The sequence below is a fragment of the Cataglyphis hispanica genome, chromosome 11 (assembly GCF_021464435.1).
Source record: "Cataglyphis hispanica isolate Lineage 1 chromosome 11, ULB_Chis1_1.0, whole genome shotgun sequence".
NCBI lineage: Eukaryota > Metazoa > Arthropoda > Insecta > Hymenoptera > Formicidae > Cataglyphis > Cataglyphis hispanica.
In genome coordinates, this window is record NC_065964.1 from 329,990 (window position 1) to 344,805 (window position 14,816).

The 14,816-nt window shown below is 24.8% G+C and overlaps 1 protein-coding gene across 1 annotated transcript in view; it reads left to right on the forward strand.

Moving 5' to 3' along the window:
• The first annotated feature begins 245 nt into the window (after nt 1-245).
• The window catches only part of LOC126852966 (uncharacterized), a 76,164-nt gene continuing 61,593 nt past the window's right edge, over nt 246-14,816 (forward strand). The window contains exons 1-2 of the mRNA XM_050598279.1: nt 246-623; nt 4,911-4,998. Of these exons, the coding sequence (XP_050454236.1) occupies nt 4,912-4,998 (87 nt within the window). The 5' untranslated portion in view covers nt 246-623; nt 4,911. The remainder of the gene's footprint in view (nt 624-4,910; nt 4,999-14,816) is intronic.

The window sequence follows — 14,816 nt, forward strand, 5'->3', positions numbered from 1 at the left end:
GTCGGTCGATTTTCGTCTAATGTTTTTCATATTGGCGATAGTAACGACATCAATGGTTATAGCGATAGCAAAGTTGATAGACGGCAATGGTGATAGTGATAATGGTGATGGTGGTGATAGTGATGATGGTAGTGATCGCGTGGTGGTAGTTCTACCACAGCGGGCGAAAGGGAAAATCTGATTGAATGAGTCTCTTTTTCCTCTCGAACGTTGGCAAGCAAGATTTTTGAGACGGCCGACGTTCGAGCGGCATTTGTCTCGAAGCATTCTACCGATTATCGTCTCGACTTCCGAACGCGCGAAAAATCGGCGACGCTTCCAAAAATGCGCCACGTGAATTGTCTTATCTAATAATTTTGCCACTATTGTTCGCACGCATCCTACGATCTGCGATTTTTTCTTTTTATCGCAAACTCTTTTATCGCTGTAATCTCTATTGAAAAAGTGTTTATCTTTTTCCAGCGCCGTTTTTGTCCAAAAATATATTGTAATTTATTTATTCTTCCGACTTAAAGTTTCTTTGCTTCAACTCGAAGATTATTGGAGAAAGTATTACGAATTGCGGCGGTGAATTGTGTCGTGGTGACTTGAAATGAAATATTAGGATTAGACACAATTGCAAGGTAAGCATTGCTGAATCAATATTTTTTGTTTTTAAAATATACCCTATGATCAAATTTTAAACTATTTATAATTGATGATATCTGTAATTGATTACACGAAGATAAGATGATTATTAAAAACTTATATTTGAAGTCTGTTTGAATTTATAATAATGTAATTTTTTTATAATAATTTATTAAGATTTGTCATTGTTAATTTGTCATTGTTAATTTGTCATTTTTATAATTTGTCGTTATACATTGTGGTTGATATTTCTCGTGGATCGCAAAACGTGCTTTGCAATGTTAACAGATCAGGCTCAGAATTAACTAGCCATTCCTCAACTGGCCGATACAACTAGGCAAACCACTTTCACGTGCACGAATCGCCAGCTGTACGACCTCCGTTTCTTACATAAAACTCGGGCACCCGTGTAATCATAACGATCAGTTAAACGAAAATTTTTTGCTTCCGTTCAGCTTGTACTTTTTTGTATTTTTATTTAATGACATTTTATTTTTAATTATAATAACACAATTTTGATAAAACTAATCTAGGTTCTAAAATTCCCTAATTATTATTTTGAACTTGTAAAATACATATGTCAAAAATGAATATAATTGAATCATATTTTTCATATCTTATGTTATACACTTGATTTCTATACATGTGCATATTGTATAAATAAATACATTATATCTACATATATATATATATATATATATATATATATATATATATATTCTCTGTATAATATAAATTATGATATAACAGCTGTATTACAAGCCGCACAATGTTGATAATAATTTCTAAATAAAATTGTTGCGTATGTGGTTTTACTATTTCTATTAATTAAACGTTTAAATATGAAATTCTGTCATTATAATTAAAAATTAAAATGTTATTCTATAATTCGAAAAATATAATTTTAAATCACAATAAAATTAAAACATTTCATAATATTCCTTAGATATTTTTGGCACATTTGTGGTATCAGCCACTTGCTTATAAATATATAAACACTTAAAAATATAGTTAGTTGCATTCTTTGCAGCTTTTACGCCACAGAGAATAAAGCATTCCAAAAACCAGTACAATATCTGCATAAAACTTTACTTTCTATCGAGACTAGAAATGCAATCACACTCGATCTTGCATGCGTAAACAATCTCGCTTTCTGCTTCTTTTTTTAACAATATTATTATCTACAAATATTTTTCTTTCCAAAATTAACTCAAAATATGAAATGCCGTTATATATAACGGCAAATATCTCCAACAGGTATAGATAAGATAAATAATTATTAATTTGGCATATGCTATGCGTTATTGCCGAATTGAATGAAATAAATGAATTGCTAAACATTACGATTTAAAATAATAGTATAGTACAAACATGTATGTTAATATAACAATTGTTAATCCATTTTAATATTAATTTCTTCTTTTTTAAGTAAAATTTTAATAAATTTTTTTCCTCAAGTCGAGATTATAAATATTTATAATTGTAAATTATAAAGAGAATATTTGTAAATTTAAAAATAATATTTTTAAATTAAAATGTGTTAATTAAATTGAATTAATATTTTGTGTGTCTTTTAACTTACGTAGAAATTGATATACCAATTGATATATCAATTACGTAATTAATAAATAAATTTTTCGATGTAATAAAGTAAATGTAACAAATTTTCTTTATCAAAATTACTATATACAGTTTTAAATTAAACTGAACAAACTAAAATGTCTGCGTCGAGAGCAATATTGCCAGATTATTCTGAAAATGAATAGCTGATACAGGGGCTAACGACTGGCAAGATTAAAAATTAGTTTAATCAGTCCAAATAATATAGGATTGTGTTTAATTTATATATAATAATATATTAAATAACTCCAGCACATTCAATTTGCATTGGAAACTATTCATTCTATTTAAATGAAAATCAACATTATGGGTTGGATGTAAAAATAATATCACATAACTATCTTACAATTGTTATTAATTTTAAAAACATAGAGTTCATTTATGTACAATATTCTTCAGATTGGAAAGTAACGTTTGACGCCGTTACAATTACATTCATTTTTCTCAATATCTATAATGTTAATTGTGTTACAAATTTCTTATGTGACGAAAAAAGTAACTTTAATATATTGTTTCAATAATGATTATCGAATACAATTATTTTTATTAATTTTTGAATTTATATGGTATGATTTTCATATAAAATGACATAAAGAATATAATATAACATTACATGAAAAAGTGCTGGTTTTTTAGTATTTTCAGTGGTAGTTGAAACATGTATTTAAAATAAATAAATAGAATTTAAAATTATTATCAATAATACAAGTCGTTATTTTTTAAATAACGGTAAGTTACTTTTTAAAATAAAATTATTTTTTTAAACAAGGAAAGATAATGATAACAATTTACTTTATAATAACATATTTTACTCTAATTTTGTAGTGACAATACATTGAAAAACATACCATCTACTCAAAATTATATCAGTTTCAATTTTTATTTTGTATTGAAATTATTTTATTAAAAAAATTATTTTTATTTTATTTTATTTAAAAAATTTGTGATTAAATTGAAATTTCTTAAGGCTTCTGATCCCTTATTGACGTCATACTGATTTGTATCGTCAAAAGTAAAAAGCCATAAATTTTTTTTTTTGTAAAATACATAAAACTAAATAAATTTTTTTGACTGCGATCACTAGTGTTCGATCACTAGTTCGATAATATAGATTAGTAAGATATATCGAAAAAGCCTTTTTCTATTCATGGATTAATAAATAACTATAAATTTTTGTCAATTGTCATAAATTTTCGTCGAAAATGTAGAACAAATGCAAGTAAGTTAATATATCATATAAGTACAATCATTAAATATCAGTAAATATTGATAAAACGGATCTGCCTTCTCGTTGCAATGACGTTCACCTTGATATATATTGCCAAGGTTATTATCTTGAATAACTCGAAAAATTTGTAAAATAATATTTAAAAATAAATTGTTAATAAAAAATTTAATATTAGATACAATTTATATATGAATATTAATTAGACAAAATAAATCTTTATATAGAAAGTTGAAGAATCACCTAGATAGTGATATTCATATAAATGGTGTCGAATTTTTTGTTGCCAGTTTATGTTCGAATTTTGCTCTTTGCATGAAACTTTATCTGTTAATAACTTTTTAATAAATAATGAATAATAGCTAAAATTTTTTGGAAATTGTTCAGGATCATATAATCTTGACAATATATGTTAAGATCAAAATCATTGAAATTGGATCCTTTCATGTCCTTTTAGATCTTTTTTGGATCTTTTTTAGATCCTTTTAATTATTAAATTATTTATTAATGCAGGATAATAAGAAAGAGAGAGAGAGAGAGTTTTCGACATATTTTACTAATTCATATTATTGGATATGAGTGATCCCACAATACCTATTTATTTTGATATATTTTGTAAGAAAAAAACATTTATGTTTTTTTGCTTTTGACATCGCAATTCAATATGGTTGCAGTAAAAACATAAGAGCTTCAAAATGTTAAATATCTTTGGGTACTAAAGTTTGGTATCCCATGAATTGATAAATGTCAGAATTTAACAAGACTAGTAGTGAAAATCGAGATATTTTAAGGAGATGCATAATTCTGATAATATGAAGGATTAATAAATGAGTCAAAAACATTTTCTTTCCATTAATGTAACGAAAATATTAATGTATTAATAAATTTTTCACAGAAGATAATTTTTATAGCTTTTGAGATTAAAGGTTTTTATATATTGAATATTTCTTTTTTTATTCTCTTCAACATCACTCAGTTTATTTAATTTTGTGTAAGTCAGAAACACCAATTTATATAATTAACGTTCTTTTCTACTTACTTGTTTCTTGCGTAATAAAACAATCTCTTGACTTTAAGTCTTATGTTAGTAAACCTTAACATTTAGTAATATTGATTCATAAAACTCCAAAAAAAACTCCAAAAAATAAAGATTATTTTTGAATGTTTTTGAACTTTTATCAAAGTAGCTTGATAAATCTTAGAATTTATATGTAAATTTATATAAATATGTAAATTTTATTCTAGGTTTTTATATGTTGCAAAGCTAATAATATAGCATTAATATTTACACAACATTTGTAATTCTTAAATATGTAAATCTTCTTTCAATATTTTTGTTAAAGATACTTTAATGTACATTGCAATTTTCAAGTATATATGTTTATCTTAATTGATTCTTTAATGATTTCACTAAAAAAGACATCTTAATATTTTTCAGAATGGCAAGACAATTTATGTTATGCTTGGTAGTGACGTTGCTGATGGTTTTCGCTGTTATCAGCGTCTCTTGTGAACAGACTAATCAGGTAACTTAATTATTATGGTACATGATTGTGATTGAATTTACATGAACATTAATTATCTAATAATATGAATATAAGAAATGAATTTTACTGTTTATTCTTTTTTAATACATTTAAATATTTGAAATTATATAAGTGTATCACAGAATCGTGCGATAATATAATATGCTGCTAATCAAAATTTTTTTAAATCAAATTTATTCAGAAGATGCAGAGAGAAAGTTATTTATGTATATGCAATATAAAATTTAGAAGGAATGAACGATGAGATATTTTTATTTTTAATTACATTTTGTATATGGCGAAGGATATACATAAGCTTCAGTGTTTTTTCCAATGCTTTGCATTACAAGAAATAATGTTATATAATACAAACGTAAAGACAAATTGAAAACAGTTACAAGAGAAGGCCGTTATAAAATAATATATGAGATATACAGTATACGAAAATATATGAAAACCAGTATATGAAAACCGGCAAGATCTGTTTTACACGTGTTTTATGTCAAGGATGTGTGTGTATTTAATATCGACATTTACGATATTGCAACGTGCTAATTTTCTTTCTTTCTTTTTTTCTACGAAGGCCATCGACTTAGCGGAACGAGTCGATTCGCATTATTCGACTAAATCGTACAGGTGAAGTTGCATGCACTAGATAATTAGAGATCGACAAAGGAAACAGTTATTTATGATAATTACTTGTATAACGATGAAAAAGAAAATTTTTCGCATCATATGAGTAATTCAAGACAACAATACTTCTTTCTCATGAAATTAAATGTTGTTCAGTTGTATATAGACTATTTCGATTTATTTTAATGGTAAAAAATTGACAAATTCTGAATAACAAAATTTTATTAATTATTTAATTTCTCGATTGAAATTTTTATTTTCTCAGAATTTTAATTTGTAATAAAATCCGATTTACTCGATTTGAATGAACATTTACGTTTTAGTAAACAATTATCAATGCTGTAACTTTTTTTAAAGAGAAATCGACATCAAATTTAAAAAAAAAAAAATTTTTATTAAGATTAAGATGGAAAATTCTGCATATAAGATAAGTTGCAATTTATTTTATAAAATTGTAACATTTATTAGCATATAGCAATTAACTATAATTTATACATTTGGCACATAGCAAAAATGAGAGTGTGCATAATTGTATAGAAGAAAAACTATATTAGAAATATACATTAAATTGTCACTATGTTGAATCATTTATTTTTCTCTTACGATCATACTCAAATATTCAGTTTCAAGTTATTTGTTTTGCCTTTATCTATAATAATTTGTCAAAGATTTCGGACGCTTTCTCCGACTTTTTCACTGTAAAGATTGAAACGTGTTTTAATATGCAAAAGTATCATAGTATTTCTTATCAATAGGATCAAATTGTTATAAAAGCAAGTTTATGTATTTTCTGGTTATATTCAAAAGAAAACTTTAATAGTAAAAAAGTTTAAAGTAAAAGTAGCCTAACATGTATATTGATTATATAGTTAAAATTATTAAGAAAGTGCAAAATCGTGAAACTCTTTTAGCATTTCAAAGCTTGCTTACACATGCATACATATGCATACGCACGCATACATGTACACTCACACACGCATACACATATACATACATAATTCTTATTAAATATTTAAAAAAAAATTTTTAACATTTTTTATTTAATCATTTTATATTTCATACTGATGTATATAAAGATTTTTAAAAGAGAAAGAACTTTGAAAATTAATATAAAAAACTAGTATTTTATTGCGGATATACATATAATACTGTCTTATCTATTATTATATATTGATTATATAATAATGATATTTAGAATCCTTCATCGTTGTTATATATTTAATATAATACATAATTTGAGGATATACAATTAAAAACTGCCACTTGGATGAGCATAGATGTTTAAATAATATTTAACAAGAGAAAATTGTAATTTGCAAATAAAGTTAAATTTAATTCATAAAAATTATTAAATATAATATGATATAAATATAATATATATGATTTTATTGTGAACACTTTTTTATATAATCAATATGTTTTAAAGGAATTGTTATACATTAAATTTGCGCATATTCCACATACTTGCTACTATCTAATATACATTTTAATTCAATAGGTTAAGCATTCATTATTTTATTAAAGAAAGAATATGAAATTCTAAAATCGGAAAGGAATTTTCTTTTTCTTTCAATACGTGTATCTATTATTTGTACACTTTCTATGTAGTACTTATTTCATTATTTGATAGTTAATTATCATTATCTATCAAATAATACACATATAAATCTCAATGCAATTCAAGTTTAAACGAACAGTAATGATTTGATACGTATGTACTTTTGGTTATTCACACTCTGTTTTATACATTTTCCGCGGTAGAGAAATATGTATGCCTATACACGATAGATATACACGATGGATACAAATTGTAAAAAGTAATTTTTTAAAAGTTTTATAATAATTTTTTTTAAATATTGATTGCATTTTAAAACACATAATAATCTATGAATATATATATATATATATATATATATATATATATGAATACATATATATATATATATTTTATGATATATAATAATATCAGATAGATAAATATTAGGATTCGGCATAAATATTATTTTAATCTTTGTTGCTTACTTTATGGTAATCTCTTATTCTTATTATTATCATTTATATACGACTGTGATTTTCATATTTATTTTCAAGCATACCAAAAGTTTGCGCACTAATATATGTATTAAATCATGTAACAGATACAACGCAAAAATTGTACATATATATATATATATATATATATATATATATATATATATGAACATATATAACATATATGAACAGTGTAACAGATACAACGCAAAAATTGTACATATATATATATATATATATATATATATATATATATCATATATATATATATATGTACAATTTTTGCGTTGTATCTGTTACATGATTTAATACATATATTAGTGCGCAAACTTTTGGTATGCTTGAAAATAAATATGAAAATCACAGTCGTATATAAATGATAATAATAAGAATAAGAGATTACCATAAAGTAAGCAACAAAGATTAAAATAATATTTATGCCGAATCTAATATTTATCTATCTGATATTATTATATATCATAAAATATATATATATATATATATATTCATAGATTATTATGTGTTTTAAAATGCAATCAATATTTAAAAAAAATTATTATAAAACTTTTAAAAAATTACTTTTTACAATTTGTATCCATATATATATATATACACGAAAGTGAGAGGATACAAGAAGAAAAAAATGGATCGTAAAGGTTTGCATGGACCACGCCTAGTTGTGCACCATTCACTTTTAGTGAATGATGTACACATAATGCATAAACAAAAATATGTTTTCTTCATGTTTATTCTATTTTGTAAGGATATTATTTTGTAAGTGTATTATAATATTGTTTACAATTTTTTTTAAGAAATTAATATAAATTCCGAAAATAATTAATATTGTTATTAATTATTATAATAATATTTAATCATTACAAGTGTTAGATATTATTTTTATTAGTATTCGCGATTATTAGCAAAGTAACGTGTACATTCTTTTAATGAATATAAGCGCTCGAAGTTGATAATTATTCTGCTGTATACATCGATGATCGCAATCTCTACTGAAAGCAAGAATGAGATGATTTTCTTATTGATTTAGTGATGCGTTACGTAAAGCAAACTATATAACTTTCTTATTCTAGGACAGTTTTTATAAGTGAGTTGCTCTTATTGTAATAAGTGAATGGCTCTTCACAAAGTGTGCTAATATTCAATGACATCTTTCATATCGTCATATAATAATGAATAATTTGTATAATAATATGTATGTAGATCTCTATATTTTTTTTGTAAAGTATCTTAGAAATTCTTGCACAATTCAAGGCCTCTTACAACATAATTTTTGCAATATTATTTTGCATAAAGTATCAGAGAACATAGTTTAACAAATTACATTATTGAATTACAATAAATTATCTTCGCGTATATGTAATTATTAGAAATTATTAGATATTAAACTTCTCTTTATTTATATTTAAAATTTTATGATTTATTATAATTTTAAGAGGATTAAAGCATACACGCTGATTAGATCAAACTTTACATGTAAGTAATTGATAAGGAGCAAAAATAAGACAATCATATTCAATTTTGCAAATATCTCAAATTTATTCTTTGATTTATTATCCCTAAATAAAATGTCAAAGTTTTTAACTAATTTTAATATCTGCATATAAAATAAATGATACACTTCATGAGGTGTATTATTATCTTCATCTTCACTATGTTGTCTTCATATATTTAACAAAAGATCGTGTTGCAAGATTTTTAATTAAAAATATAAAATTATATATATACATGCAATATGTAATCTAGTAAAACACGATGAAATCAATATTAAAAAAAAGACACCGTTACATAAAAATCTCAGATTTCAACTTCCTTGAAAGAAAAATTTCATAATTTTTCAACACATTACATAGCCTTCGTTCAATATTAGAATGTTCATACATGTACTCACATAGATTGCGTATATTACACTAAAAACGCTCGCGGCACAATGTTTTATTGCGTATACGGATATGCGCGCGCCGACAATGTGCTCGCGGATGTAGCGAGCATTGCACAAGCGCGCATGAGTGCAATTTTAATCGGATTTTCTATCGGAGAGAGAGAAAGCGCTTCTCTTCTGCTGCATCGGTCATTTCAGCGGATTTCCTGATTTATTCATCTCTTATAAACTCTGATCTTTTTCTATATATTTCCATAATTGTTTCTAAATAAAAAATATTATATTATTAATTAAACATTTCATTATTAATTGAGAATATAAACAAATGACAAAGAATTATAAGTAATTAAATTTTTTAATTCATGAATTACATCTAGGATAGGGAAGGGGGAAGGGGAGAAGGATCTAAGATAATATGTATACACATATATATATATATATATATATATATATATATATATATATATATGTGTATATATATGTATATGTTTTATGAGAAAAAGCCAAAATTAAATATATATTTTCAATATATATAGTATCTTCAAAATAGAAGCTGCAGACTTTATTGTAACGTATATATATTATATATGTATAAATATGAGTATAATAATGAGTTTGAATTTAAAAAAATATAAATAATTATGTAATATAGCAGTTTTTTATTATCACATTCATATACATAATATAATGTGTGTGTGCGTGCATGCGTGCGCGTGCGTGTGCATGCGCGTGCGCGTGCGCGCGCGCGCTTGTGTGTGTGTATGTGTACATGAATCAGTTTAACTTGCAAGAACGATCATCTTCTTGCAAGTTAAACTAATTGTTAGTAACACGACCCACTTACACAAACTGGGAACTCAATTGTAACAATAAAATATTTCTTAGTTTTAACACTTGTTAAAGAGATGATACTTGATCTTAGCGATTTTTATTAATTATGAGAATAAATATATATTGTTTTCAGTGTCAGTTCAATCTAAGAAATAAGGAAAGAAAAACAAATTTTATTTGCAAAAAACTCAAGAATACTTCCTTTTGATATAGAATATATAGAATACATACACACTCAATTAAGAATCAAAATTGTTTTCCATATATATGCAATATTGAATGCAAGCTAATAAATTTTTTGTTCAACATAAAATCCGTTATTATAATTAATTTACCGATAATGGTAAAATGTAATAATTGTTATACAACTGTTATATTATAATTTTCACTGTTATACAATTCATTGTTATACAATTGTTATATTACAATTTTCACCGGTTCACTTAGACTTAAATGACATCTCGTATTAGTAGTTGTGATATAAATCTATAATGCATTATATGAAATTGCGGGCAGAATAAGAATTATGACCTATAATAAAAAAATTCAATTTATTTGATTTTTTTTTCACGTTACATTATAAAATTATTATAAGACGTTTATAAGATGCGTTTGGGCATTTAAATTTTAAATATATTTAAATTGTAAATAACATCAAGCAAAAATGGAATCACACTGATTATGCAAATTTCTCGCAAAGTATTTTGATATATTTTATACGTTTCCTTTTTTGAAAAGATTTATATTGTAGAAGATGTGCTTTCTCTTTTATGACCTTTCCAATAGTTACTTCCGTCTTTTTTATTAAGCCGGCTTCACACAACATGGCTAATATATACTAATGTGTTGGCCAATATGATATTGACCATATTATGTGTATGAATTTCATATAATCAACTTACAATTATGTATTGTCGTCAACTATTGTTCAACACTACCATGATATACATAGTATATAGCCAATATCATATTCATCAATACATTGGTCATGTATATTGATCGTGTTGTGTGGGTGCATAAAATTGAGATTAATTTTTAGAATAATCATAAAGATCTCAAGTACGAGATAACGTAAATTCATCATCACAAATTTAAAGCATATGATAATTGACTTAAAAGGCCAGAAGTCAAAAAGCTGTTAACCTGTTACGTCGTTTATGCATGCGTTCAATTTTATAATGTTTACATGTGGACAAGTGTTTTTTAACTATTATTTAAATTTCCTTATTACATAGTACGAAATTTACTTTATATCTTGATATTTCAACTTTTAATCAAGATTATTACAAACACTTTTCACAACACTTTTCGATTCCATACTACTTGTGTACGTCAGATATAGAAAGCTTCGAGAAGCATTACTCTGACGTAGATTTATGTTTTTTTATATCAACCTGATATCATCTGATGCTAATTTTGTATAACTTTAAATTTAAAATTAATATATATATTTACATTTTTTTGCATAAGAAGCAAAAATATATATAAGAGAAAGTGACGATTTTTAAGTAATCACACACACAAATACATTTTAGCATAAAGAATTTGACCCAGCAAAAAGACCACACCTCAAAAGTGGTTCTCTTAAACCAGTTTTTTGTAGGTCGCATTTATGTATATGCTCCCATTAAATATACACAAGAATACTAAGATAATAATTCACAAAAATATTTTTATCGTCATGTGCCTTAAAATAATCCCTATTATTTAAACGAAATCGACGAATTAAACGAATTAAACGAATTTAAACGAAAAATCAGGTTCGAAAATATTGCATAATTAAGTGTTAGCATAAATTTATTGTTCCTATCCTATAGCAGAAAAAATTAATATTGAAAAATTGATAAAGATGAGAATGATGACTTGCTATTATTCTAGCAACTTCCTTTTTTAAATAAATACTTACAGCAAGTTGCAAATCAAATAACAAATACATTAGAATTTGTTGCTAATTAATTGTTTAAAGTTGTTTAAACAAACAGATTTTGAAAATATTAAATTCTTATAGACGCTCCAACATGAATATTATGAACATATAAAAATAAGAAGCTAATAATATCAATTTATTATATAATTGATTCCTAAGTTAATTGTTCTCAAAATAAATTATTTGCAAATTTATTACTCACAGCTTAACTTATTGTTAGAGAAACGAACCAAATGTGTGATGGTATAAGCTTGCTTACAGGAGCATATTAACGCAATTAATTGCTACAATAATTTTGGTCTTAAAATTTTTCTAGAATTAATTACTATCAAGATATAGAATATTGAATTTATTGCTCTTGGTTTGACTTCAAAAAAATGAGTCAAACATATAATGTGCTAGCTACCCAAGAAAAAAATGGGTTCCTGTGATTATATAAGACCATATATATTAAAATATTTTCCGAACTAATTTAGAGCATTCAAAATGATCTACATTTGTCTCGCTTAAGAATGTGCTACATAAACAATTCAAGTATTTTTTTTATTTATCTTAATTATGATTAAATATATAATATATTTTGTTTTTGTTTTTTTAATAATATCATAATAATAGAGTTTACAATAGATTTTATCTGGAAAGGAAATACATTGATTTTTATACTTACTTCTGAAAATAAACGAGCTTTTAAAAGTATTTGATATACAATCCAGTTATAACAATTTTAATAATTATATAAAAATTAAAATATAAAACATATATATAATACTAAAATAATCTTATTTATTTATTCATTTGTTTTATTTATTTTTACGATTATTTTTCACCATTATTTCTTATTGCTTGCAATCATGGTCATTGATCTTGCTGATATCTTAAAGTCAATTACGTAAAAGAAAAAAAATCACAAAACTTCAAATTATAAATTGTAAGCGAAGATGAAACAACGGCAATAAAAACAAGTTTACAATACAATTGTGCAAATTTTCAACAAATAAATAAAGAATCAGTAGTTCAATAATACAAACTAACGTGAATTAAATGAATTAAATATAATATTACAAACGCAAATTTTATCGAACTTAAAGACAAGGATAATGTCTCCGAATATAAACAACTCTTTCGATTTGACACTATAAAAGTAGTCTACCTTCGGGAACTAGCATCTTTTAATTGTTCAAAAAAACATTTCCCATTTGTAACCATCTGTATTATAGATATGGCGTGTGATTTTGCAATAGTGTCAAACATTCAAGAAAATCTAAAAAAATTATGTCGTCTAAAACATTTTTGTTAATTTAAAAATGTAAATTTATTAAATTAATTTAATTTTTGCATTATTTTCTTTTAGGTCATTTTTTTCTTTCTTTTTTAGTTATAAATTCCTTTAGAAATATAGCATTTTTCTTTTAACAAACATTTGACTATATAATGTATCTTAACATATTTTAATATATTTACATATATTTTACATATTTTATAATATATTAATATTAAATATATGAGATTTGACAATTTGATTGACGATGCGCTGAAGTTATGTGAAATTAAACCAAAAATAGAATTGCACATAATAGTTCACAATTTTAGATACACACAGTTCAATAGATCGAACGAAGATCGAACAATTGTTAGTTTCTGAGATGATGAGTAGCTTCGTGGTAGAAGGCGCTGTTAGTCGATAGGTTCTAGTGATCCTCCAGGGAGTGATCGGTCTAATTGTCGTCATTTATTTCAAAAGCGGAAGTGGTATATTCAGCAGGAAAATTCAAACGTGTTTCAATGTAAATGTATATAATAAGTTTGTTTCATTGTCTTTTTCTTGAATTCTTTCTATCTCTCTTACTTGCTCGCTCCTTTTCTCTCTGTCTTGAAATAGATGGCCGCCGATCAATAGAAAACGATACCTCTTATACCAATCATTCCCTGGAGGATCACTAGTAGGTTCTAGTGATCCTGCAAAGCAAATCACGAAACTTAATTGTTTGACAGTGTATATTAAAAAAAAAATAACTGTTAGTTTTTGCGTAGGACGCTAGCTGTACATTGAATTCTTGTCAGACTTCACGGAGCAACGAGCAAATATAAAATTTATAAAGCTATTTCTCATCAAAACACGGCGATGTTGAGATCAGTCGGATTTGACATCATATTTTTTTTCTTTCCTAAAGTGAAAACTCTATTATAGATAAAACTCTACTATTCTCAAAGGGAAATGATTTTAGGCCGTAAAAAGACATTTAAAAAAATGTAATTGCCGAATTGAAAGTAGTTTCTTCGAATGCTTCTTCCAAAATTTTTAGAATGTTATTATATAACAATAAGTATATTAAAGTAAATAGAAATTATTTTTAATAAATAAAACATTTTTCGTGTTATTCAAATTGTTTTTTTTTTATTGTGCCAATCAGGGAATATAAATATAAATTAAATATTGCCAAACCTTGTACATAATATATATAATTTAAATTAATAATAATTTAAATTTAATAAGAATTT